The sequence below is a fragment of the Durio zibethinus genome, chromosome 1 (genome assembly GCF_047325235.1).
Source record: "Durio zibethinus cultivar Kanyao isolate XHJ-2024 chromosome 1, ASM4732523v1, whole genome shotgun sequence".
NCBI classification, from domain to species: domain Eukaryota; kingdom Viridiplantae; phylum Streptophyta; class Magnoliopsida; order Malvales; family Malvaceae; genus Durio; species Durio zibethinus.
Genome location: NC_143162.1, coordinates 4,377,437 through 4,405,430, shown reverse-complemented (window position 1 = coordinate 4,405,430; position 27,994 = coordinate 4,377,437). Strand labels below are relative to the sequence as shown.

General features: G+C 32.1%; 3 protein-coding genes and 1 pseudogene across 5 annotated transcripts; all 4 read left to right on the top strand.

Annotated features, from left to right (window-relative positions):
• The first annotated feature begins 41 nt into the window (after positions 1-41).
• Positions 42-4,096, top strand: LOC111311775 (putative glycosyltransferase At5g03795). The gene is made up of 5 exons (XM_089759923.1): positions 42-58; positions 369-541; positions 1,412-1,671; positions 2,671-3,016; positions 3,112-4,096. The coding sequence occupies exons 2-5, from the start codon at positions 440-442 to the stop codon at positions 3,793-3,795; spliced, it is 1,392 nt and encodes a 463-aa protein (XP_089616049.1). The 5' UTR covers positions 42-58; positions 369-439; the 3' UTR covers positions 3,796-4,096.
• A 1,090-nt stretch (positions 4,097-5,186) lies between these two features.
• Positions 5,187-7,464, top strand: LOC111311000 (uncharacterized; annotated as a pseudogene).
• An 11,086-nt stretch (positions 7,465-18,550) lies between these two features.
• On the top strand, positions 18,551-22,168 carry LOC111310999 (Sulfite exporter TauE/SafE family protein). Of its 3 annotated transcripts, none has more exons than XM_022910379.2 (13): positions 18,551-18,678; positions 18,773-19,085; positions 19,196-19,355; positions 19,649-19,849; positions 19,973-20,034; positions 20,112-20,160; positions 20,249-20,304; positions 20,417-20,503; positions 20,591-20,641; positions 20,725-20,964; positions 21,148-21,241; positions 21,340-21,480; positions 21,593-22,168. In XM_022910379.2, exons 2-13 carry the CDS (start codon positions 18,936-18,938, stop codon positions 21,673-21,675), a joined length of 1,374 nt encoding a protein of 457 aa, XP_022766114.2. In that variant the 5' UTR covers positions 18,551-18,678; positions 18,773-18,935; the 3' UTR covers positions 21,676-22,168. The 3 variants fall into 3 exon arrangements, with proteins under 3 accessions (XP_022766114.2, XP_022766115.2, XP_022766116.2); XM_022910380.2 differs by having other exon boundaries at positions 18,656-18,673; XM_022910381.2 differs by lacking the exons at positions 18,551-18,678; positions 20,417-20,503 and having other exon boundaries at positions 18,717-19,085.
• A 2,535-nt stretch (positions 22,169-24,703) lies between these two features.
• LOC111310998 (F-box protein At4g00893-like) lies at positions 24,704-25,504 on the top strand. The gene has a single exon (XM_022910378.2). The coding sequence runs from the start codon at positions 24,704-24,706 to the stop codon at positions 25,502-25,504; it is 801 nt and encodes a 266-aa protein (XP_022766113.2).
• Positions 25,505-27,994: the final 2,490 nt, after the last annotated feature.

Below are 27,994 nucleotides of genomic sequence, written 5' to 3'. Positions count from 1 at the left end.
TGAACTTGGCTTGAGAGGAACTCAGATAAATAACGAGGTTTCTTGGCTTTGCTTGGAGGTATAACCATTTGTTTTCGGCTGTTTCCAAGAACCCCAACTCTTTTTTTTTTTTTTTTGTGTGTGTGTCGGTTGCAAACATGCTCCATTTTACATAAAATTTTGAGGTTAAACTACTTGAGAAGGAGAGATGGGTGAAGGGTTCAAAAATTGGTTTGCCACCACTTCACCAGTGTTGAAAATTTTTCTATTTGTAGTGCCATTGATTCTGGTGTCAGGTTTTGCTTCTCTTTTAGTTCGAAAAGGCTCCAACTGGGCTTTAATTTACACTCTCCCCACTTCATCATCTTCAAATACTAATTTATATGCAGTGAAGAAGCCAAGTTTACAAGCAAAAGAAAGGAATAGTCCAGTATATTTGCAGTCACAGGAGGAAGTATCGATGGATGGTGGCAGCAGGAAGGAAGCTTTGTCAAATACGGCTGCCATTATCAACTCTGTTTCTCCACCAATTGTTGCTCAGTCCTCGCAAGATCAACCCCTAGTAAGAGTTTTTTTTTTCTTTTCAGTGACGGCTTTTAACGTTATCTGCCCTTATCCATTGCTTTAGGATGATAGCTTAGAAGCACAGATCCTTTTGTTTTTTACTACATTTTAGCTTAATATTGTTGATTCTTATGAGCTCTTGGGAAATTAAGTCCATTCAGGTCTTTTCCCCTGGTTAATCTAAAGCTAGAGATTACATCGTTGCCCCACTAATTGAGTTTGTTCTCCCAAATAAGGAGAAATAATCCCATCTCAAGCATATATTTGATGTTCAAATCATTATTAATTTTTATATTTTGATCACTTAAAATCTCATTAGTTGATTAGGGAATGTTGATCCAATAGATATTTGACATCGTCATGATTAAAATTGAGATGGCAACTAATATCTAGAATATTGTCACTCTTTTATAGAGTTTTTTTTTCTAATAATTATACAAATAATTTAAAAATTAATTTAGTGCTCCATTACTTTAACTATAGACTATTAGACTCATTGTTGTATACTATAACTTGGAAAAAGTTTAAAATAGCTAGTTAAGTGGCAATCATCAAACTAATGACCATTAAGAATAAAGACAGAAATGACAACATACCCTATAACCATCCCTACTTCATTAAGCCTTATAAGTGTTAAAGAATGAAACTTCGACATTATAGGAATATATTTTTAAGAGAGTTGGATAAATTATTTGAGTTAAATTTAAGAATGTACAAATCATATAATTAATATATGGAAGTTTAAACCACTATAACTATCCTATAATTGATAATAATATATTTTTTGGTTCACTTCATGTTAATGCAATGCTTCCTTCCCTAAATTAAATTGTTTTCTTAGTGACTTTAATTTGGATGATTTGAACAGAATGGGAAAAATGAAGACATCCCAAATATGTCAATCAGCGAAAACTTCAACTCCACCACATCCAATATGAAAGAAAATGAATTAACAAATCCTCCTTTGAAGCCAAGAAGACGAAGAATTGGCACTAATTTGGATAGGTTGGAAGAGGGTCTTCGAAAAGCTCGAATTGCCATCAGAGAAGCAATGAACGGGAGTCAATTGCAGGATCCTGATTATATCCCCGATGGACCCATATACAAGAATGCCAAAGCCTTTCACAGGTATTTCATCACCTTTTTCATATCCTCCTTTTCCTTCTCTTTTACTGAAGAATTTTAAGTGGACAAATTTGAATTTGAGTCACCGAGGTAAAAATGTTTTTTTTTTTTTTTTTTCAGTATGAAAACTTAAACTTTAAACGTTGATTTATAAAAATAGAAATAATCCATTTTCGAAGTCAAATTTAACGATGTGAAAATGTCAAGAGCCACTCATTTAGCATCAAAGAACCCCGAACTTCTTATCCAAAAAAAAAAAAAAAGAACCCAAACTTAATCTCAATCCAATCTTCATGTCGGCTAGTCATTTGGGTGCAATAGGGAAGTTATTTGTCTCCATTCACATCAGCAATTCAGCATGCTCCAAGTCGCTTATTGGACCACCCGTCATTGAAATGAATGGCAATACAATCCGTATAAAAGACAAGCGAGTCCAACTGCAATGGGAATCCAACAAAAACAAGAACCCTGTAATTATTGTATTCCAACTGGATCTGTGATTCATAGTGTTGTAGAACTGTTTGTGTTTTCCAACGCTAACTCTAAGGCCCCTGTCTTGTTGCCCGAAGTTACCTGTGGGTTTGGTGGTGGATATCAAGAGTGGCCCATATCTAATTCAAGCCCCATGAGAAACCGTGTAAGTATTGCAGCCCAGTTACCCCTTTCCGTTTCCCAATTTATCCAATTTCTTAGCTAAATTTCATCATCAAGAAAAAGAAAAAAGCAATGACTAACTCGATTACGCAGTTTAGTTTCAAATTACAGAATTTTATAGTTCTTCATTTCCACAACAACAAAAAAAAAAGGTTGAGCAAGCAAATGTTTTAAATTTCTAGTATATCTTTGTTGAGGAAAGAAAGTCAGTTTTTCCTTTTTGTTTTCAGGTGAGGAAACCTTTCGAAGTAAATTTGTGTACTTGCAGAACCTTTTATAGTTTCTACTGTACTATAGAGCTTCTCACTCTAATTTCCAGGATTTTCTGCTTCTTGTTTGCAATGGCAGGAGCTACCTGGAAATGGAAAAACAGTTCAAGATATTTGTCTACAGAGAAGGGGAGATTCCACTATTTCATGATGGTCCTTGCATGCTGCTGTACACCATGGAAGGACAGTTTATCAATAAAATGGAGGATAACAAAAAATTCCGAACCCACAATCCTGAGAAAGCTCATGTATTTTACCTTCCTTACAGCGTAACAAGGATCGTCCAATATATTTGGGTGAAGGGTACGCCTATGAAACGCTTAGGGGGGGTCGTCTTAGATTATGTAAATGTTATTGCTGAGAAACACCCCTATTGGAATCGAAGCCTTGGCGCAGACCATTTCATGCTTTCTTGCCATGACTGGGTAAGCTTTTACAGGTTCACAACTAAGAACAGAGTTATGATCCTAAAATAATTCCAGTGATTTGTCATTTCTGAGTACTTTTAGTTTTGTTTCAGGGGCCTGCAACGAGTTTTTTCGTTCCTGATCTAGTGAAACACTCCATTCGTGCATTGTGCAATGCAAACACCTCTGAAAGGTTCAACCCAATGAAGGACGTATCGATTCCAGAAATTAGTCTCAAAAGCAGTAGGCTGGAGGGCTTGATTGGTGGGCCTTCTCCATCACAGCGTACAATCCTGGCATTTTTTGCGGGAGGAAATCACGGTTTTGTAAGAGCAATACTCTTTGAGCATTGGGAGAAAAAGGATCCAGATATTAGAGTTCACAATTACCTTCCACGAGGAGTATCTTACTATGATCTAATGAGACAAAGTAAATATTGCCTTTGCCCCAGTGGTTATGAAGTTGCAAGCCCAAGAATTGTTGAGGCCTTGTACAATGGCTGTGTTCCAGTGCTGATTTCGAAAAGTTATGTGCCACCATTCAGTGATGTTTTGAATTGGAAGACGTTCGCTGTGATAGTTTCCCTGGAAGAAATCCCAAATTTGAAGAAAATATTGATGGCTATACCAGACCGGCAGTACATAAGAATGCAGAAGAGAGTAGTCCAAGTGAGACGGCATTTCGAGTTGCATGTGACTCCGAAGAGGTTCGATGTGTTCCATATGATCCTTCATTCTATTTGGCTTCGAAGATTGAATGTTAGGGTCAGTAATGGTCGTAGAGAGGTGTTGGATTGATGAATCAATAGGCTACTCCATCTTAGTAAAGAAATAAGTTTCCACCTAGCTGATGGGTAATGGAACACATAATTATGAAGATTCTTTTGCAATTTGATGATGTAGCAAGCACAATTGCAATTAATTGCAATTAAGATAAACCATGTTTGCATCAAAAATCATTTTGGAGTCTTCTAACTATCTTGCTGTACTTGTCTGGTCGAGTATTCGAAGTTGCTCACATTAAAAATCATTAGGCCATATGGCAATTTGCAAAGGCTCATATAAGATTTTGTTCATGGCTACTCTTGTTTCTAATCTCTACCTAATGTTTCCATTGCAAAGACCACAAATCCCTGTCCCTGATCTTTTCACTAAAATATTAATAGTAGTAAAAGAGATTTGTTTATGTCAAGACCATTTAGACCATTTAAGGTGGTCTTGTACTTCTAGACGTTTCACTGTTGTACAAGCCTGTATTTAAAAGATACTTGCAAAAAATGTAAAAGCTTTTGGCTAGAGTTGGATGGCAATACTGAAACTTAGAGACAGAACCAGACCCTTTCTCGAGCATAAGATTGAAGAAAGGGAAAAACACCTTCCTGTGGAGGGACAGAAAGTTTCATGATTGATTAATGGAATCAGGGTTACGAGACAATGAAAAATTGCAGAATATTTTAGACAGAACCTGGCACGCATTAGCATCCAGTTACATCAGATGATCCCATACTCAAGCCTCTATCTGCAATGTTCTGACTCCATTCTCTAACCATAATAATGAGATGATATGGATGGCCTAAAAACTTTGTCTAATTCAGCAGTAATTTGGAAACCTGGAATGTATCAAGCACCCAAGTAAGGGTGCATGGGATTGCCAAGGACTCAATCTGATTCCAGTTTCTTGTTCGCAAACGTGATGTATTGAGCTGCTTTGATTAAAATTTGAAGAAACTCGAGATGTTTGTTTTTCTGTTATCTGTGTCTCTAAGCAAATCTAGCAGTACAAAATTTTACAAGCCTCGAGTACTGTCCTTGCTTTAAGTATTTTACTAAAACCTTTCAAATTAACTTTCACTATGTGCTAATTATTATGTGGCAGAACTAGAATATAGAAGATGAGCGCTTACAGCTAACATAGCAAATATTATGCCACGTGGCAAGGGTAAGACACGTGGAAAGACATTGTATGAAAAAAAAAAAAGTTGCCTACTTGATCTCTCAGACACAGTTGCAATCCATCCACCGCTTGATGACATTCACTTGGATTGGCATGCAAGCTGAAACGTCTTCCTCCGTTAGCATGCATGGCCACGCGTCAACTCATCATCTCATTAGAGTAAACTTTCTTCCCCTACGTGTCAAGTTCCCGGGGTTGAAGTAAATTGTATATAGATCGATGACAAGCATTTCACCAACTTAAAAACACATAGGATCATATATAGATTCCTGGTGAAATATAAAAATCAGTGTTGTTCTTCTATTATTCCAGCGAGTTCGTGTTTGAGATTAGATTTGAGATTCATCAGCAATGGCGACTAGGCAAGAGAAGGAGCAAAGAGCAGAAGCAGCAGCAAGACAAGCTGCTGATGATCTTAGGGATGTTATCAGAGAAAGAGAACATGAAGAAAGAGTTGTCTATAAGGAGGAGTGCGATCAATCCCCACAGCAACAGCAAAAAAGAGTTGTCTATAAGGAGCAGTGGGATCAATCCCCGCAGCAACAGCAACAGAGTCATGGGGTTATTGGGACCGTGTTGAGGGCTGTGCAAGGTACATACGAGCACGCCAAAGAAGCCATGGTTGGTAAGAGCCACGAGGCAGAGGATTACACAAGGGAAGGAGCTGATCTAGCTGCAGAGAAGACATGGGAGACGAAAGATGAAGCAGCAGAGAAGGCTAAGGAATACAAAGATAATGTCACTGTGAAAGCGAAGGAAACTACAGATGAAGCTGCGAGGAGGATGGAGGCATATAAAAACCATGCAGCCCAGAAGGTGAAAGAAGCTGAGGAGATGGCAGCTGAAGCCAAGGACAATACAAAGGAAACAACTCGCGAGTATAAGAAGTATTTAGAGCAGAAGTCCAGGGAGGCATCGGAGGAGGCCAAGGAGGCATCCGAGAAAGCGAAGGAGCTAGCTGAGAGGGCAAAGGACACTGCCATGGGAAAGGCTGGTGAGTACAAAGACTATGCAGCTGAGAAAGCAAAGGAGGCTGCAGATAAGGCAAAAGAGGTAAAGGATACTTAAAAGCTAAAGGCTGCTAAGTGTACAGATTACACCAATAAGAAGGCAAAGGAGACGAAAGACTCTACCGCCCAGAAGGCGAAAGAAACGAAGGACTCAGTAACAGGTAAAGCTTCTGAGTATACAGATTATGCAGCCCAGAAGGCAAAGGAAACAAAAGACACAGTAACAGGTAAAGCTTCTGAGTATACAGATTATGCAGCACAGAAGGCAAAGGAAACGAAAGACTCTGCTGCCCAGAAAGCTAAAGAAGCGAAGGACTAAGTAACAGGCAAAGCTGCTGAGTATAATGACTATGGAGCTGAGAAAGCCAAGGAAGCCAAAGATACCGTAGCTCAGAAGGCTTCCGAGTATACAGACTATGCGGCATAGAAAGCAAAGGAAGCAAAGGAAGCAAAGGATTCTACAATGGGAAAGGCGTCCGAATATAAGGACTATGCAGCCGAGAAAGCCAAGGAAGCCAAGGACATGACAGCTGAGAAGGCCAATGAAGCAGCAGAAAAGGCAAAACAGGGAGCAGGAGCGGAGAAGGCCAAAGAAGGAAAAGATGCTACTGTGGGAAAGATGAAAGAGTACACAGATTATACTGCTGAGAATGCAAAGGAAGGTAAAATACCACTGTTATAGTAAGCTTTTGGAGTTGAAAGACTCTGCTGCTGATGCTGCTAAGAGGGCTATGGATTTCCTTACTGGGAAGACAGAGGAAACGAAGCAGAAGGCATCAGAGACTACAGAGAAAACCAAGGTGATGAATCTTATTATTCCCACTTTTTCTCTGTTTTTCTTTTCTAAATATATACTTAATGTTGCTTAAATTATACGGGAAAATTTGAGTGAAACAACGGAGTCAGCTAGACAGAAAATGGAAGAGATGAAGCTGAAAGGTGAAGAGTTCAAAGATGAAGCAGGACGCAATGATAATGAAGTGAATCGTGACGGCGTTTTAGATACGATTGTGATTAAAGTTGAAGATACCTCACCAGGAGCTATTGCTGCTACCCTGAAATCATCTGATCAGATGAGTGGCCAAACTTTCAACGACGTTGGCCGTATGAATGAGGAAGGCATTATATGAGTGGACCGCTCGGGCAAAACCAAAATGTGATCTCAGACAATCTGCATATGACCTTTAGTATATAGAGTGGACTATTGTCTTATCTTTTTAATGGTTTTTCTTCTGTTTTTGTATCTTTTGTTCTGTCTGTGTTCATGAATACTTGGAATGTTCTAAATAAAACCCGTAAGCTAATAGAGCGAGAATGGAGTATGAATTTTGGAATCTGGGACAAGTTTCACTGTTTGGGTGTTTTGAGTTGATGAGAACTCTGGCTGGAAGCCCAACTCGTATTCTAACTCTATCAATGTTTTTGGAAGCCCAAAAATCAATTGTAAAGGCGTTCATTTGTTTCTCCCGGAATTAGACAGATTCTGGGCCTAATAAGCTTAGACCAATTGGCTTCCTCTCAAGCAAAGCTGGTCAGTTTGAGTTTAAATTCATATAATATTAAGTTTAAATTTGAATTTGATTTAAAATTTAAAATTTGATTTGAATTTAAATTTGATTTAAAATAAAAAAATTAAATTACTTATATTTATTTGATTATATTTAATTAATACGTAAAAATAATTTTTATTTTTATATTTTTATTAATTAAGATATTTTATTAATTAAAATATATTAAAATATAAAATTTTGATTAAACTCATAAATTATTTAAATTAAATATAAAAATATTTAAACTATTTAAATTGAGTATAAAAATATTTAAATTTAACTTAATTGATATATCTATCCATTTAATTTTAAATTTAACTTGATAATAATTAAATTAAATTTAAATTTTATTCTAATCAAATTTAAATAATATATTAATATTAATATATCATTTATATTTTTAATCGATCTTAATTGATCCTAAATCTCATAATCTCATGCTAATTTCTCGTAATTTCACATCATTGATTCTCACTTCATGTCACTTTCAAGTTTCCAAACAGACCGAATTATTAGAAAGAGTACAGTAACTTTTTTAAATCTTTTCCGTAAGTACATGTACGGGTCTTATGTTTAATGGGCAAAATTATATACTTAACAAATGCCTTTGGATTCAAAGAAAACTCTTTACCAAATTGAGATGCTTGGAAACTTATATATTGGGACAATTGCATGCCTGGAAAACTATGGATGTGGTAAGAAATTAAAACATTGTTGTAATCTTCACCGATGTATTGGATGACACTTTTTTTTTTCATCCAACTCTTTATGGACTAGAAACTTTTTCTGGTTGAAAGGTGTAGAGTAGAGACAAGTTGCAATCACATAGTTATAAGAAAATTGATTAGTTCAAGTAGAGTTGAGGTGAGGACCGCACCTGATGTTACCGGTCGAGAATGTGTTGGACCATTTAATAGCCAATCCGTATAATATTTGCCGATGTCGATGACAATTAACAAAGGGCCAGTGACATATACAATGAAGGTAATGGGTCCTTAAGAAAATCCAGGGCCTATTGGCTCGTTTATGATGTGGATAGGGTTAATAATAGGTCCGATCAAAGTGAATTATATAAATTTTATAGATTCGATTCGAAATTAATAAAATATTATTTTTTTAAATATAAATATATAATTATATATAAATAAAAATAAAAATTAAAAAATAATTTTTAATATAATATCAGATCGGATCGGATCGGATTTACTTAAAATTCAAACTTGATTTTTTCTTAATAATATTCAATCTGACCTAAAACTAAAATTTTCAAAAAAAAAAAATGATCATATGTGATCGGATCGGATCGAAATCCGTCGAACTCAGGTTGAGTTGTAAACCCTAGATGTGAATAAGATTAGGGAAGAATACTTTTTAATAGAATTAAGGATCTTAAATTTGAAGTATTTCTTATTTTTATAAAAAAAAATTAAAAGACTAATATTATTTCATAAATTTTGTGGAATTTTTAAATTTTTAATCAAAATTAAAATTTTATCATGTATTTTTTTTATCATATTACTTTATTGATTTTTTAAATATATCATAATAGATTTGCGGTAATTCTAATTTTAATTTCATTTGCAAGATTAAAATATTTTATTGATCAAGTATTAGATCATTTATTGCGAAAAGTCCACGTAATTGATTAATCAAGTACTTTAATTAAGAGCTTTGATGATAAAATATCATCAAAATAATAATAATATAATAACAATAATAATCTCATTGTTTCATTTTCCTTATCCATTTTTTTGATATTTCAAAATTATTTCTGCTTTCTTTGTCGAATGTTAATCCTATAATTTTTATATTTTAAAATTATTTTAATAATTTTTTATTTTTCACATTAAAAATTATAATATTAATTTTATTAAAAATTAACATTAAATATATATATATGTATATATAAAAACTCATTTCACTATAACCATTGAATTATATCAAGTAAAAAAAATTAGATAAGTCCTAGTAAAAGAAATGGAAAAGATAAGAAAAACCGACAAGTACGTACGTATTTATAGTATGTAATTTACCCCTCGACGCAATAAAATTTAGTTTTTACCGACAAAATCCAACGTTGCTAAATTGCTTTAGTTCTGATAGAACGGGTCAATGGGATTAGAGCATAAACAATAAATACAAATGCAAGGAATATTTGCCGTCACCAAAAATGGAATAAAGGGATTAATGGGTCTCTATATGGGACTCAATTTGGGTCGGGATGCCATCCTTGACAAAGGCAAAACCAGTGGGACAGTCTCATCTCGCTTCTGAAACAAATACTCGAACACATGACTCACGTTATCTGCGATTTATCCAAGGAAAAAAAAAAACTCAAATTATCTGGTTTTATTTTTGAAAAAAAAATTGGAGCTACTATTTCAATTCATTTTTAAAATATTGATGGTGAAATTTTTAATTTTTAATTTTTAAAGAAGATTAAAAATTGATATATTTCTATTTTTTAATTAAATTTGTTCATATATTTTTATATCATTATGTTAATTTCATTTATAAAATTTAAAAACTCTGCTAATGATTGATTGGATAATTTCTCCATAATTTATTCACTGAAAAAAAAAATTGAAAGGATATGCTTAGTAATTGGAAAACAAATTGCAAAATAAACAGATATATGTAGAATTAATAGTAGCAAAATTTTTTACTTATATTAATTAATATAATCTCAAATAAATACAAAAAATATATTTCGTAATTGAAAATTTTATATTAATAATATAATGTGATGCATATATAAAGATAAAAATTTCTACTCAAACTTCAATCATTCACTTGTCATGTGATCATCGTTTTTGAAGAGTACATAATAATTATAGAAATTGACAGCTTATATTATTAATTATGACACAAAATAATTGCGAGGCAACCACCAAAGAAATTCATATTATTGGTGCATGCATTTTTAAGGGTTTGCCCTTCCAATGGCTGAAAGGATTTGACGATATACATAAAATTAATAAACATGTGATTTATACGACTATTTTTTTTTTTAATTATACATCATATCTATATCGTGTTAATTAAAAACGTACCTCAATCACTTTCTTAAATTATATATATAGATATAGATGTAGAAGGTGAAGGTGATTGAATTTTTTAAGAAAGATTGTCTCACCAAGATTTATCTGTTCCACAAGGACGAAAAATCAAGTCTGCTCTTAGTAAACGTTAAAGAGAACAAATTGTTAAAGTTTAAGCATCAAGATTTTAATGCCTGCAAAATATTAAAGTCGTGTTAATTATGTCATGTTTGTTAACGATTGAATTATTAATTATTATAAATTTGAATTCAAGTTGATTTTTTTTAAAATTTATCATCAAATAATTTTAAATTAAATGATTAATATGATATTAAAGTTCAAGTTTTCTTTTATTTTCAAGACTTTCTCTTCTTCTTCCATTGGCTATACACATTTTATGTAAATATATATATATATATATATGTATGTATACATCATCGAAGTTGACAGTTTTCATGGAACCATCGAGGAAGGAACACGTATATGTGTTCGTCCACACTCATTAAAGTAGATAAAGATGCAAAAAAAATTTGTTGGACGTTATATATGGTGACATTAAAGTTGATAAACGTACAAATTTGCTTGATTCAAAGGACGAAAATGACATAAAAAAAAAAAAGTCATACGGTAATATTGGTGCATTGTACACTTTCACAAGTCCATTTTTTAAGGTGTAATTATAACAGGATCACACAGCTAGTTAGTTAGATGGACTTGATCTCTGTATTGATAGAGAGTTTTAAAATAAAATATGAAAAATAATTTTACATTGAAAGAGAGATTATTTAAAAATAGATAATTTTTATTTATTCAAAATAAATAGTTATGTCTGTAGAAAATGATATTTATTTATTTATAAAAAGTTCTTTTGATTTCTAAAAATATATAAAAATAATTTTTTGAACTCTTTCTCTTTCTTCAAACTTCATATTTTTTTTATAAAAGTTTTATTGCAAAAAAACTTTATAGAAGTTCAGTGATCTTGTAATATGCCTATGATTGCTCGGTGGATTGATTTCATCAGTGCAAAACGTAATCAGTCACTGAGCTTTATTGTATCCTTAAGGTTTATTACCTGTAATTCTTTTACACACTTACTAAGTAAATAATACGATGGAGCAAATAAAAATTTAAAGAAAGTAGCACCGTTATACGTCTTAGAGCCTTTTTTCAAAATTTTAGATTTACCAAAAGCAGTAATTGTAGATTTTCAATGTTTGCTGTAATAATTTTAAGGTTTTATCGGTTCAACAATGGCAACCGAAGCAATGCTCAGGGAATTAGTTTCTAGTTTTGTCAAATTGGATCGTTTTAATGGTGGTAATTTTCAAAGATGGTAGAAAAAGATACATTTTTTGCATTCAATATTAAAGATTGTATATGTTCTGACTACTCCTAGGCTAAAAGAAAATGAAATAGAAGAATTTGTTACTATAACAAGAAAGAGGCAGAAAGGATAATGCAGACTACATGTGTAAAATCATATTCTAAACGGTTTGTCTGACAGCCTGTTTAATACATATCAAAATGAGGTTACTGTAAAAGAGTTATTTGATAAATTGGAGACCAAGTTTATGACTGAGGATGCAACAAGTAAAAAATTTTTTGTTAGTTATTTCAATAATTATCATATGATTGATGGACATTATGTGATTGAACAACTGCATGAAATTGAAAAAATGCTTAATCAGTTTAAACAATATAATATGAGTATGGATGAAACAATTATTGTATCCTTTACAATAGATAAACTTTTTCCATCATGGAAAGACTTTAAAAGAAGTTTGAAACATAAAAAAGAAGAAATCACTCTTGAAGCTTTGGCTAATCATCTTCGAATTGAAGATGAATACAAAAAGCAAGAACAGAAATATGGTTCTAGTGATGACAAAGTTATGTTTTGGAGGAAAGACAGACTACAAAGCTTCATAAAAAAAAGTTCAAGTTCCAGTAGATTGTTAATGGACCTAAATTCAAAAAGAATAAGAAAGGCTTATGTTATCGTTGTGGTAAGCTAAAATATTTCAAGAAAGAATGTCAATTGTTACATAAGAAAAATAATTCTTCAAAAAAGGATACTTTTGAAAAATTATTGCCATGATTTCTGAGATCAACATGCTTGAAAATGATGAATCTTGGTGGGTTGATTCCGGGGCATTCAAACCAAGTGAATATGGCATTGTCCTTTACATGAGAAATTTTTCTATAGCAACAATCAAAGGCAAATCGACTGTTGAACTTGAATTCACTTTTGAAAAAATTTTAACTTTGAATGATGTTTATTATGTACCAGAAGTTAAGAAGAACTTAGTGTCTAAAAGTCTATTAAACAAGTTTGGTTTTAAACTTATATTTAAAGTAGATAAATTTATTTAGTCTAAGAGAGGAATTTTTGTTGGAAAATGATTTATGTATGAGGGAATGTTCAAACTCAATATTATTAATAAAAATAAAATTGTTGTTTCTACTTACATAGTTGAATCTTTATATTTATGTCATTATAGATTATGTCATTTAAATTATAAAAATTTTATAATATAAGTAAGTTTCTGTTAATTCTTGAATTTAATCAAGACATTAATAAATGTAACATATGGATATTGGCTAAGATTATCAAAAATTATTTTTTTAAGGTTAAAAGAAATACAAAGTTACTTGAGTTAATTCACAGTGATATTTGTGATATGCATAGCATTCCTACATTATCTAAAAAGAAATATTTTGTATCATTTATAGAAGATTGTATTAGATATTGTTATGTTTATCTATTATATTCTAAAAATGAAGTACTTGATAAGTTTAAAATATATAAATCTGAAGTTGAACTTCAATGTGAATCTTTTATTAGGTGCTTAAGATGGAATAGGGGTGGAGAATATTATAGTCTAAGTTATTTTGAATCCACTAAAATAATCCATCAAGTTACTACTTTTTATATACCACAACAGAATGGTATAGCTAAAAGGAAGAACATGGTCTTAACAAAAATAGTAGATGCAATGTTATCATATTCTGGTCTTAGACAAAGATTTTGGAGTGAAGCTTTATTAACAACTTGTCATATACTAAATAGAATTTCTAACAAAAAAAACAAAATAATTCCATATGAGTAATGGAAAAAAAAACTAAATCTTAATTATTTAAAGGTTTGGGGATGTAGAACTGTAACTAAAATTTTAGAACCCAAAAGAAAAAAGTTGGGTGAAAGAGGAACAGAATGCATATATATAGGATATGCACAAAATAGTAAAGCGTATAAGTTCATGGTTATTGAATCAAATGATTTAATTTCAATTAACACTGTTATTGAATCAAGAGATGCAATTTTTGATGAAAATATATTTAAATCTATTTTGAGACAACTACAAGCAATTCATCCTACAAGTGAAAATGAAATTCCAAATCCATTGGAACAAATTGAAATTAATGATAAATCTTATCACGAATAAGAACAAGTAAAAGGGTTAAAAAGGTAAAAGATTTTAGACTAGATTTCTTTATGTTCTTTGTGAAAGGAATTGGTGAAAGCATAAATAATAAAATTCTTTATTATTTTAATGCTGAGTATGATCCTATTACATATGAAGAGGCAATAAAATCTCAAGATTCTACTTTTTGGAAAAAAGCAATAAATAATGAAATGGACTTAATAATGGGAAATAACACTTGAATTTTAGTTGATCTTCCACCAGCTTCTAATCCAATAGGCTATAAATGGATTTTCAAAAAGAAAATGAAAGTGGATAGAACCATAGATAAATTTAAAGCAAGGTTAGTAACCAAGGGCTTTAAACAAAAGCAAAAGATAGACTACTTTGATACTTATGCTCTAATAGCTAGAATTGCTACAATTAGGCTTTTAATTTCCCTTGCCTTGATTTATAATTTGATTATACATCAAATAGATGTAAAGATGGCATTTTTAAATGGTGAATTAGAAGAGAATATATATGTGGAACAAACGAAAGGATTTATCATTCTAGGTTAAGAGCATAAGGTTTGTAAGCTTATAAAGTCCTTATATGGACATAAGCAAGCACCAAAACAATGGCTCCAAAAGTTTGATGAAATCATTCTTGCTAATGATTTTAAAATTAATGAGTCAGATAAGTGCATATATAGCAATTTTGAAAATGGAAAAGGAGTCATAATTTGCTTATATATAGATGATATGCTAATATTTGGCACTGATTCAAAACAAGTTAAGGAAACAAATAAATTTTTATCAAATAACTTTTCAATAAAAGATATGGGTGTAGTGGAAGTTGTTCTAAGAATTAGAATAATTCAGAATGATAATGACATAACCTTGTCACAATCGTATTATATTGAAAAAGTACTTAAAAAGTTTAATCTTTTTAGTTGTATTCTAGTATCTACACCTATGTATTCTAAACTAAAATTAGTATCTAATACTGGTAAAACAATCGATCAATTATAATATATAAGAGTAATTGATTGTTTGATGTATGTAATGACTTGTATAAGACCAGACATAGCATTTGCTATTGAAAAGTTGAGTAAGTACACAAGTAATCCAAGTAACTTACATTGACAAACAGTTAAAAGAGTACTTCGATATTTAAAGAAAATAATAAATTATGGATTGTGTTATAGTGAATATCCTTCAGTTATAGAAGGATATTCTAATGCTAGTTAGATTACTAACATGAAAGATCATGCTTCTACAAGTAGGTGGATCTTTATACTTGGCGGAGGTATGGTTTTTTAAAGTTTTAATAAACAAACATGCATAACGAATTTCACAATGGTAGCTGAATTTATTGCATTAGCAATAATAGCTAAGGAAGCTAAATGGCTAAGAAATTTATTATATGAAGTACCTTTATGGCCGAAACCAATTTTTCTAATTTTTATCTGATGTGATAGTGGACCAACTCTATTAAAGGCTTATAACCAAGTATATAATGGAAAGTCTAGACGTATTGGATTAAAACATAGCTATATTCGACAATTAATTTTAGATGGAGTGATCACTATAAATTATGTGAGGTTAAGTGAAAACTTGACAAATCCTTTAATCAAAAGTCTTGCTAGAGAATTAATAAAAAGGACCTCAATAGGGATGGGGCTCAAGCTCATGAAGTAAAGTCACCTATAATGAAAACTCGACTCAACGTTTGATATAATGTCAAGTTTTGAGTTCAATGAGATAAAATACATCATTTGTATGTGACTATTAGCATTATAGTGATGTTTAATGCCATCTCAAGTAAAGTGCTAGGTACCCATAATGGTAAAGGAAGGATGAGTAATATACTCTTAATAGACTCATAATATAAATATGTTAGAGTGTTATAGTTATGAGAGCACTTTTGATGGGAGCTACCTATGTGAATATGGAGTATGGCTGTTTTTAAAAGTTTAAAAGCTTGGCTCTAATAGCACTCATAAAAAAAGGATGCAGACAAATGGCCATAAATGTGTCATTAGATACTAAGAATTCATTAGGTGTTGAAATCATTTTGTAAAACAAGTTTGGTTAATCAAATGGAATAGCTGATTCAAAGCATAGTTTACCATGCGATTTCGATTAACTTTAACTTGTTATCAGAAAGTGAAGGTTCAAATCGGAAGATACCTTCATTTATGAATCGATTTCTAAGGTCATTATAAATTTGCATTATTTTGAAAATGGTGGAGGATTGTTAGAGATTTTCAAAATAAAATATGAAAAATAATCCTATTGAAAAAGAAAAAAATAAAGACAGATAATTAAGTCTGTTCAAAATAGAGAGATAAGTCTGGTCAAAATGAACAATTTTAACTATTCAAAAAACAAATAGTTTTTAGCTATTCAAAATATACAGTCATGTCTGTACGAAATAACATTTATCTGTTTATAAAATGCTTATTTGGTTTTTTGAAAACATACAAAAATAATTCTTAAAACTCTCTCTCTTTCTTTCAATTTCAAATTTCTTTTATAAAAATTTTGTTGCAAAAAATCTTTATAGAAATTCAGTAATCTTATGATATGCTAGTAATTGTTTGATAGATTGATTTCGTTAGTACAAAATACAGTTAGTCACTGAATTTTATTATATCCTTAAAGTTTATTGCTTACAATCCTTTTATACACCTATTAAGTAAATAATACAGTGATGACAAATAAAACTTTAAAAAAAGAGACAATGTTACATACCTTAAAACCTTTCCTTAAAATTTCATATTTTCAATGTTTGCTTTTAACAGTTATAGCTATAACCACAAACTAGTTTTGCCAATTCTGATTCACAAATTTGTTTGAGACTATGATCAGTTGATTTCTCTATCGAAATTTATTCATATTACAAGCTCACCGTCTTGTAAGGTTCACACTTAAAAAGTAAATGTAATAACGTGAGTTATTGGTAAAATATTAAAATTTTAATTTTAAATTTTTAAATATAAAAAATAAATATAATTATAAACAATTATATTACTTTCTTTGAATTTTTAATTTATCTTTAATTTTTTACTTTTTATATTTATTTAATTGAGAAATATGTTATATGTATGAGCTCGTTCAAATCTATAAATTTCAATGGTCAACAAAATTTTTTTATATTTATCTAATTGAAATAGACAATTATACGCATGAATTCGTTTAAACCCACAAACTTCGATCATCAATAAAATTTTTATACCAACTTATCCAAACATCAATAAATACTTATTAAGGGTAAAGAGCAAGTAAAGAACTATAAAATATAGGATAGGGATTTCCTTTTGTTTAGCAAAAAGCCGCTGTTCAGCTTAAAGAAGCAGCGATTTGGATTGCGTTGCTTTTCCTTCAATAAAAATTACATCAGAAAGAAAAAAAAAATAATTAATCCGTAAACAAGAGGACATTTGTTTTTTAGCTTTTAATTTGTGATTAAATTAGACATTTGAACTAACACCTAATGTTCTAATTAATCCGTAAAGAAGAGGACATTTGTTTTTAAGCTTTTAATCTGTAATTAAATTAGATATTTGAACTAACACCTAATGCTCTAAGTCCTTAGCAAAATTTATAGGGATAGCTTTTAATCTGTAATTAAATTAGACATTTGCACTAACACCTAATGTTCTGAGCAAAATTTATAGAGATAGGTCAACTTACACTAAAAAAATTATATATTTTTTATATTTTTTAATAATTAATTTTAATAGATTTAAGGAACGAGATTAATTTTTTTTTATTTTTCTTTCATCTTTTTGATCTATTAAAATTAATAATTAAAAAAATAAAAAAATTTTATTATTAAATATTAAAAATTTATCTAAATAAATTCATTATATTTAAAATTATATGATTTTTTTTGTCAGATACCATACCTTAATAACCGCCATTAAGATATCAGTTAGATAAACCCTATATTTTGAAATCGAAATTTCTGAAAAAAGATAGGAATTTAAGGAGTAGACAAAGTTTTGGATAACATCTCCAAATTCATTGATTTAGCTTAATTTTTGTCTTTGAATTTTTCTTAATAACGTATCCAATTGGAATTATAATTCTATGCTTTGACTGATCGGTCGACCTCTATCAGCGCCGCTTAGATTCAATCGGAGACAAAAAAGGTGTATGAATTCTATTGAATGAAATCTAACCCCCAAATAGGCCACGACATGTTCATGAATCAAATCAAAAAGTTGGGGATTGCTATGTTTTTACTCAAAAAAATACTAAACAACTATGGGCCCTACGAAACGACGGTGCTTAAATCATCAGCCGTGCTGGCAGTATGGCAGCAATGGAATTCCCGTTATATGTGATTGTTACAGTCCCATCATTGAACTAAAATTCTAACAAGACATACATTCCATATAGCAATAGTCGTAGGAAATTTGAACGCCTTTTAGTTTTATGTTTTGTACCAAACCTCTTTAGTTTTTAGTTTTACCCCGTTTTGCAATTTAAATGGAATGTTTTAACAAAGGAAAATTTTGTAGTTTTTTTTTTTTTTTTTTATCTATACGCAATAATATTGGGTGATAAGGGAACACCATTCTGATTGAGCCACATGGAGACGCATGTATGATTTGGTATTAAAAAAAAAAAAAACGTTTAATTCCTCACAAGTTTTTTGTCTGATCTGCCTGTCATTAAGGCCTGAGCACATTCATGTGATTGTGAGGTCACCTCTCTCTGATTCTATAAAACGACTTAATTCTCTTTTGAGTTTGCAAGTTCTGATGATTTTTTTTCTTTCTTTCTTTGAAACACAACAGAAATTAACGTATACCAGGGTGTTCTAGTTCTGGAATTAAAAAGAAGAGTTGTTTGTTTCTTCACTTCTTGGTTTGTGGAGGTGTCACGAGTGCGTCAGCTTTTGCCGGTCTTTGTTGTTGTTGTTGTTGTTTCTGAAAAGCGGCTTTAATCTCGAATTTTGCCATGGCTACCAGAGGATTCGTTTTATATCTGCTGTCAGGTTTCTCAGTAGCCATTGTTTCCGTACTGTTCATCAACAAGAACAACAACGTGGACCATAATTCAACTCTCTTGAACTCTCCATATTTATCCAGCGCTGATAAAGTTTGGCCTGTAAGTATTTTTCTTTGACTCTTGAATCTCTATTTATTTTCAGGCTTTCAAAGGTGTTGATTTGCTTCATGGGTTTTTCTTTTATTATTATTATTATTATTTGGTTTCAGGAATTGGAGTTGAATTGGAGGCTTGTACTGGCAACGGTGATAGGATTTCTGGGATCAGCATGTGGAACGGTGGGTGGGGTTGGTGGGGGAGGCATTTTTGTTCCAATGCTTACTTTGATTGTTGGATTTGATACCAAATCTGCTGCTGCTATTTCAAAATGTAATATTTTCGTTCTGAGTGTATTCTTTTTCTGTAATCTTCTTGCTGTCAATGGAATAATGAATTTTAAACAGATCAGAAGAGCAAAAATAAAAAAAAAAGAGGGAAATTGTTTTTGTTCAGTGATTAATCTCTGTTCATTGGGCCAAGCAGGTGAAGTAATAAAAAAGTTGACCAAAATTGGTTCAATCAACTGCAGATTGATTACTGAATAAAAAATAATAAAAAAAAAACAAACATGTGCATTTAACTGTGTTTTTTTTCTAACATCAGATTTTTATGAGTGTGCTCAGGCATGATAATGGGAGCATCAACATCATCAGTTTGGTATAATCTTCGAGTGCCACATCCAACTAAGGAAGTGCCCATAATTGACTATGATCTGGCTCTTCTCTTCCAGCCCATGTTGATGCTTGGCATCACTGTTGGAGTTTCCTTGAGCGTCGTTTTTCCTTATTGGCTCATTACAGTCCTCATCATCATACTCTTCATAGGTTTGCGACTTTGTTCAACGATCCAATTTGCCCTCCTTATTGCTGATCGTTGTTGTTCTGCTTCTTGATTATCGTTGTTCACATTGAAGTGTTCTGTCTTGTTGTTTTTCTTCCAATGAGTAGGTACCTCCTCAAGGTCTTGCTATAAGGGAATTGCAATGTGGAAGGAAGAGACTGTTTTAAAGGTACATTTCATTTATTTTACAAAAAGAAATTATCATCATTTTAACTTTATTTTTGTTTTAATTTGTTAAAATTGCAGAGAGAACTCACCAGGAATCAAGAAACTCTAGTTAATTCCAGGGGCGAACGTAAGATAAATTATATGTTCATTATGTATTTATCTTTAGACAGATTTGAAAAGATAATTCACTTTTTCCTAACGTTTGAATTTTGCAGTCCTGATAGATACAGAGTACGACCCGTTGGTTCCAAGAGAGGAGAAATCAGAACTGGTAAGTGAATCAGGCCATTTGCAATTTGTTTAATTTTCTGTAATTATATGATTTTGATACTATTTCATGCCTCAAGATAAGAGAAACTGAATCGACTTCTTTTATATTCCAGCAAATTTTATGTTTGAACCTAAGGTGGAAAAGGCTTTTGGTACTGGCAACAGTTTGGGTCCTTTTCACACTTATTCAAGTCATCAAGGCAAATAACAGCTTATGTCAACTTCCACTTTGTCTGTCTATCTCAAAGGCATAATAATGTTCATGATTTATGTTACCATTTTTGCAGAATGATTTGGTTGCATGTAGCACTTTGTACTGGGTGATGTTCGGCTTTCAGGTAACCCTGGTTTGACGATGAAACATTATAAATTTATGCTTTCTTTATTAAATGCTTGGAACAATTTTTTGTTCATATTTCAGTTTCCCGTAGCAGTATTGGTTTTTGGATATGAAGCAACCAAATTGTACAAAGAACACAAGAAGAGAATGAGCACAGGGAACACTGAAGCAATTTGTGAAGCTTCAATTCAATGGAGTCCTCTGAACATTGCATTTTGTGCACTCTGTGGCATCTTGGCAGGCACCGTTGGGGGTTTGCTTGGTTCTGGTGGAGGATTCATTTTGGGTCCTCTCCTCCTGGAATTTGGTGTCATTCCACAGGTAAGTTTGACTTTGTGGTTAAACATCAACGTCGTCATTCTATAAATGTCATTTTCCTGTCAACCAAATCAGCCAAGCCTTAACTATTTTGCCATAACTATTTGACAGAATCCTTAAAGAGTACTGTGAAGCAAAGTCATGAATTGTTCTGAAAATATAACCTGTCCTGCTTTTAATTAACAGGTCGCTAGTGCAACAGCAACATTTGTAATGATGTTCTCTTCATCCTTATCGGTAGTGGAATTCTATTTGCTCAAGAGGTTCCCTATCTTCTATGGTAAGTCAGTTATTATCCCCCTATTTTCTTTAGCAGAACACCTTTCGCAAAATATTGAGAATTTTTGCATAATGTGATCATATTTTTCCATTTTTCAGCGTTGTACTTGATGGGGGTTTCCATTTTGGCTGGCTTCTGGGGACAGTATTTTGTAAGAAAAGTAGTATCAATCCTGAAAAGAGCTTCAATTATTGTATTCATTCTCTCTGGTGTCATATTTGCAAGTGCTCTTACAATGGGTATGAGCTTATTATAAGAAAATTATTCTACATTTTTTATGCTATTCCACTTTAATTTGCTGTCAAAACTCGAAATAGATAACTGATATTCTTTTCTTGATGTCTTTAACAGGAGTCGTTGGCATTGAGACAAGCATTCAGATGATACACAACCATGAGTTCATGGGATTTTTAGATTTTTGCAGCAGTCAATGATCATTGACAAAAATTTCAGAAGATTGAATAAGTGATGTTGTGAGAATAGAAAATTTTGGAAGGAAAGCAAGAAAGTACTAGAGGAAATTGGCAAGGAAAATGTTGAGATTTAATAAACTATATTAGATTTTGGCCAACACCTTGTTGACCTGCCAAAATTTAGTGTCCTGTAAGAATAAATATCTCTGTCAAGTTTGGTTTGACTGTTAGCTGCTGGCTAACACCACCAACTCCATACATTCATCCGTCTGTAAAACTGTCTGTCTGTCTGCAGACTTGTCTAGTCTGTGAGTGTTAGTGTCACGGGCTTCGGTCTTACGCGGGTGCTCGGGCCCTGATCTAGATGGTGATCAAGCGAGAGGTGACATTAGCTCCTGGCTAACACCCCCTTCATTTATCATCCGTTACTTTCAGCTGTAGCATTTTAAAATTCCTTATTGTGTAATTGCGTATTTATTTAAGGTCCTCAATAAAGAAAGGAGACATTATACCAGTTCCCTTTAGATCAGTACAACCATGGAAATTCAGATATGGAAGAATAAATTTTGTGTAAGAAAAAAAGAGTTATACGAGTTACATGATTGATAATAGAAAAATAACGAGGAAACGAAACAAAGAAAAGTATTACATTATTATCCATTCCATCATTGAATCTAAACGACTCATAGTAGGACAAGGCAAAGTCATTGTAATGCTTTCATCCTCTAAGCTGAACATGTACATGCGTCTATCAGCAGGCTCAATAAAGTAGATAACATTTGGTTCAACCCCATATTCTGCTGCAACACAAGAAGTGCCACGGTGAGACTGGTAAGAAACAAAAATAGCTACTTCACCAATGCTTCTCACTCTTGTCCACTCCTTTCTCGAAAAATCCATCCGAAAAACTATAAATCCGAAAACTTCATTCATAAAACCAGAATACCTCTTCTCTACGAGTAATAAGTCATCGCAAGATTCAACAAAATAGATCGAATAGCAATAAATTTCCGGAGCTGACGGAAAAATATGACGCTCCATCATCAAATGTGTAACCTGAATCTGCGAACAAACGAAATCAATTCTGGCTAAGGCGTTAATGTTTAGCAGACAGTAAACTTATCCTCGGTGCACTGTAAAAAATTTCCAATAGACATCAAGTTCATGTCCTACTTCTTGTTTTGCAAATTCATCATCCCCAGGTTTGCAAATTAAAAGAAACCTACTTGAAGTATCGAAGAATACTACTCGGCGATCATGACCGCTTGGTGGTGAAGTCAAAAAGCACCATTCATGTTTGGATTCTACAGATGGGAGCTTAACAATGTTATTTGAGTCAAGGTGAAAGAGGCAACAATCGTTTGAATCGACATCTTTTAATGCCAACCATCCATACGAACACGTGCAAATAATTGTGTTGCTCATCTGCGGTATCAATTTTGTGTTGCATTGCTTCGTTGATACATCATAGAAAGTCCGCCACTCTTTATCTTTCCACGGATAGCAAGCAATGAACGTGCAGGGAGAACCTGTTGGTTTTACTCCTTGGATGCTTCCATAGCTTCAGTAAAAAAAATAAAACAAATCAACAAACAAATTAATTCTACAAATAATATAAGTTTAAAAAAGAAGCCCAAAGCAAAAATAGCCTCTAACCTGTTGTTTCTGGGGGCGTTGGAAATTCTTAATTGATCCCTAGGCCAAGTTGTTTGTTATATCGATTATTTAACATTGGAATACAAAGCGAGCTAACTCTCAACTCTTTATATAACATTTTAATTAGAAGGAAAAGCTGTAATCCTGGTAGGACAAGGAAAACCAAATCCTTGCAGGGAAAGCAACGGGGCCTTGAATGCTTCCAAGCCCCACATCTATATATATATATATATATATATATATTGATCTCTAGGCAAAGTTGTCTGTTATATCGATTATTTAACATTGGAATACAAAGCGAGCTAACTCTCAACTCTTTATATAACTTTTTAATTAGAAGGAAAAGCTGTAATCCTGGTAGGACAAGGAAAACCAAATCCTTGCAGGGAAAGCAACGAGGCCTTGAATGCTTCCAAGCCCCACATCTATCTATCTATATATATATATATATATATATTGATCTCTAGGCAAAGTTGTTTGTTATATCGATTATTTAACATTGGAATACGAAGCAAGCTAACTCTCCACTCTTTATGTAACTTTTTAATTAGAAGGAAAAGCTGTAATCCTGGTAGGACAAGGAAGACCAAATCCTTGCAGGGAAAGCAACGGGGCCTTGAATGCTTCCAATTCCCACATCTATCTATCTATCTATCTATCTATCTATCTATCTATCTATCTATCTATCTATCTATCTATATATATATATACACCCCTCCCGAGGAACTTAACCAGACGCCTCCCAAAAGTTCCATGTACATTGCTATTTGCCTGGCCTCGTTGATGTGCATCTAACCTTAAGTTAAAGTCGAATTCAGGTATATTAAAAGTCTTTTTCAATTCTTCTAGCTAGGCTTTAATTTGTTGCAATATTCTTGGGGTTTGTATTCTTGCTTGTTTTTATTCCAGATCAGAGTCTTCAACTTTATTACTTTTATAATTGTTTATTCTTGCAATTAAATTGATATTAAGAATCAATCCATCCTAGAAAATAAAATTGAATAATCCAACCTTTAGCTTCTATAAATTCCTGACTATAGAGAGGTAATTTAATGCTATATATATATCTACTTGTATGTAGCATGTATGACAATTGACAAGCAATTAGATTTTTAATTATATTATAATAAGGAGTTTGTAATTGTGAATACATAAATAGCTTATAACGTCCATTTTAATTAGAAGTTTATATCCATTCATGTATTTTAAGGTTTTTTTTACATTAATTTGTTTTCTTTTTAATTAATAATATTTTGTTGTTCTTCCAAACCGTTATAAAAAATTTGTTATGTATTCTGTGCTTTTGCAGGATTTTTAAACAAGCAATTACTCTTAAAAAAAGTTTGTATGCAAGTAAGACAAATTAATATTGTACGTACGTAGATATATGTAAATGGCAGAAACAATTGTCAAGGTATACCCGAAGATTCAGAGGACGATGGAAAGGGAAAGGAATCATGGTCTGCTTTTACCAGAGCTTTTGCATTTGGTATCATCACACCTATTTGCTGGGGATCTTGCCATCTTCGGAGCCATATGCAAGTCATGGCACTCAATCAATGTAACTAGACCTCCGCCGCCGCACAATTCCCAACATAATTATCCTCGCTCTCCATATTTGCTGTCCTTACTGGATAATGGTACTTGTAGATTCTTCCATCCTCAGTACAAGGGAATCTATCAAGTACATATTCTGGAGTTATTAGGCGCGCGCATTCGATTCTCAAAATATGGTTGGTTGCTTTTAACTCGAGATGATTTCAGTGTTCTATTCTTCAATCCCTTCACAAGGGAAAAGATAGAACTTCCCCATTATCCCCATGATGATGGTGCATTCGCAACAATGTATTTTTCCTTACCTCCAACTTCCTCAAGTTGGTTTGTCATTGGAATTTATCAAAACGGTCCATGTTTTGGCATTCTCAATTGTGGCGAAGACAGTTGGACACTTAATGAATTGTACACAACTGAGACGTTCTTTTTATCTAGTTGTCCTCCCGTCTTATACGAGGGACAATATTATTATATGGGACGTCAAGGAGAGGTAATGGCATTTGATATATACGACACTGAAAGTGAGTGGACAGTTCTTCCAAAAATTCATCATAGATCTAACTTAATTGGTTCACGTGACGAAGAATGCAAAACTTATGCCATTAGTCGAGGTTTCATGCAGAAAATGATGGCGAATTGATAGTTGTCTTTGTGTCATCCGAAGAAGAGAAACATGTCTACATTAAGAATCTTACTACATGGAAATTGAGGCGTAAAAATGAAAAGTTGATTGATGAAATGATTTATGTAAGACCCGGAGCATCCTTTTTAGAAGCGGTTGAAGTGAGAGGAATGAACAGTAAAGTATATTTTCCAAGAGTCGAAGAAAAATAGTTGTGTATTCTACTCTCTTGCTAATTCAAGGTACTCTTCCTTTCAAGGTAATTAATCAAGGGGGATTCCCTCCAACACAAAGTACCTATGCAACTCTACTTGGATCTACCCCAGCTTCAAATTGCTGAAGAGTTAGAATATTTGCTGGTAGAAGATGTTCTTAATTAACCTGTTTTATCAAGAGAATGGTAATAAGAATCTATTCTCATAGGTTTAGATATTTGTAATCGTATTAGTGCATGCGAAAGGGATTACATAGTGTGCTTTATTGCTTGGGCAGCATCGACATGTCTGTGCTCTCTCGTTTTAACCGATCAATGTGATCTTTTTCCGTTTTGTTGATTCATATTTATCCTAAATACAATCACTTATAAGATTCATCTAGGCGAGTGATTGGTGTGTATCAAAATTTAACTTTTTTGGGTATTGATCTATTTTAAAATTAAGCATAACTACACAAGCTCTTCAATTAAACAGTCCCTCATTAACATCAACTTTTTTTTTTTTTTTGTTCTGCTTTAACTTTTGTATTGCATAAAATAATCAATTTTGTAGAATAAAATTTTATTTTTAAATTAATTTCAATTATTTATATAATTACTTTTAAAAAGTTATTAATTTCAAGTTACGAACCTGTTTTATACTTTATATATATGCAATAAAATTTACTTGGGCTTGTCATCTCTATGAAGTCAAATTTCTATTAGAAAAAGTTGTCACTGTTATTTTGTTTTTTTTTTTTTTTTGAGCTGTATATTTTTCTTTCTACACTTTTTTCTTCATTATACATCCACTTTCTTTTAGCAATGAAATTATAAGATCTATATTGTCTATCTATTTCCATTCCTTACATTGCAATCATTTATATTGCTTTTATTTTCTTTTCTTGTATTTTTCTTTTTTTAATTTAATGGCAACGGACCTAGAGAATTTATAAAAAAAATTATTTTATCACAATCTCTAATAAATTCGAATTCAAGTAATAAATAAATATATATATATATTTATATATACTCTTTACACTTAAGACAACCATCTTATGGATATCTTTTTATTTTTCTAAAACTAAAAAGAAGCAACTTTGGCAGGGTTTAGGACGGGGATTAGTATACAGCTAGAGGCATGCAAATTGAGTTCAATATCCCCGCATGGTATTGTGGTAGTGAGTTCATGCTATGAATTGCTAGCTGGAAAATTGGTGAGAACTAACAACTTACAATAATATATAGGAATTCAAGTCATATAATTAGTGACATGCCATTACCAACAAAATAATAAAGTAAAATATTGTAGTAGCTATTACATATAAATTGTAATGTAACAACAACATAATATGTTAAAGTGTTAACTCTTAATTTTAATGATCAATTCAAACATTGTTTATCTCGAGCTTCAAGTATCAACAAATTCCTTGTTCAATAGGACGATTCTATTTAAAAAGTATGAACCTAAAAAGTTGGAACGAAATCAAGTTAGCTTAATTATTGTGTAATGTTATTTTTTTTTTATATGATACCTAAAATAAAATTTCATTTTTATGGAAAATCATCAACTGCATATGTGTTAGCTATTGTGTACTCTTCCTTTCAAGGTAATTATTCAATGGGATTCAGTCCAACACAAAGTAACCATGCAACTCTACTTGGATCTACCCCAGCTTTATATTGCTGTAAGAGTTAGAATATTTGCTGCTAGAAAATGTTCATAATTAACCTGTTTTATCAAAAGAATGATACTAAGAATCAACAGCTTGGCTGTTTCAAACCCATATAAGTCGATCAATATATTCTCCTTTGTTTTTAATTTAATACTAGCTATTTTTAGTTTGAGTTTCATGCTTACTAGTTATATAATTAGATTTTGTCCATTCTCACAGGTCTAGATATATGTTATAGTATTAGTGAAAGGGACTATACTTGCGTGCTTCATTGATTAGGGGCATCAACATGTCAGTACTCTGTTATTTTAACAGATTAATAATGTAATTTTTTTCCGTTTAGTTGATTCATATATACGTATCCAAATTACATTCACTTATAACATTCACGTGGACGGGCCGATTAGTATGTTTCAGACTTGACTTTTTTGGTATTGATGTATTTTTTAAATTAAACACACGTGCCCAAGCTGTCCAATTAAACAGTCCCTGGTTAACATTAACTTCTGTTTTGTCGATTCTGCTTTAGCTTTTGTCTCGCATCAAATAATCAATTCTGATGAGTAAAGTTGTTTTGATAGTTAAAGACCTGCAAAGTGTGAAAAATGCAAGCATGCATTATATAAGCAACCTGTCATT

Coding starts and splice junctions, on each gene's coding strand:
- LOC111310998 (XM_022910378.2), top strand. CDS start 24,704: ATGGCAGAAACAATTGTCAAGGTATACCCGAAGATTCAGAGGACGATG.
- LOC111310999 (XM_022910379.2), top strand. CDS start 18,936: ATGGCTACCAGAGGATTCGTTTTATATCTGCTGTCAGGTTTCTCAGTA. Junction 19,086..19,195: donor GCGCTGATAAAGTTTGGCCT/GTAAGTATTTTT, acceptor ATTTGGTTTCAG/GAATTGGAGTTGAATTGGAG. Junction 20,642..20,724: donor GGGTGATGTTCGGCTTTCAG/GTAACCCTGGTT, acceptor TTCATATTTCAG/TTTCCCGTAGCAGTATTGGT.
- LOC111311775 (XM_089759923.1), top strand. CDS start 440: ATGGATGGTGGCAGCAGGAAGGAAGCTTTGTCAAATACGGCTGCCATT. Junction 542..1,411: donor CCTCGCAAGATCAACCCCTA/GTAAGAGTTTTT, acceptor TGATTTGAACAG/AATGGGAAAAATGAAGACAT. Junction 1,672..2,670: donor AATGCCAAAGCCTTTCACAG/GTATTTCATCAC, acceptor TTGCAATGGCAG/GAGCTACCTGGAAATGGAAA.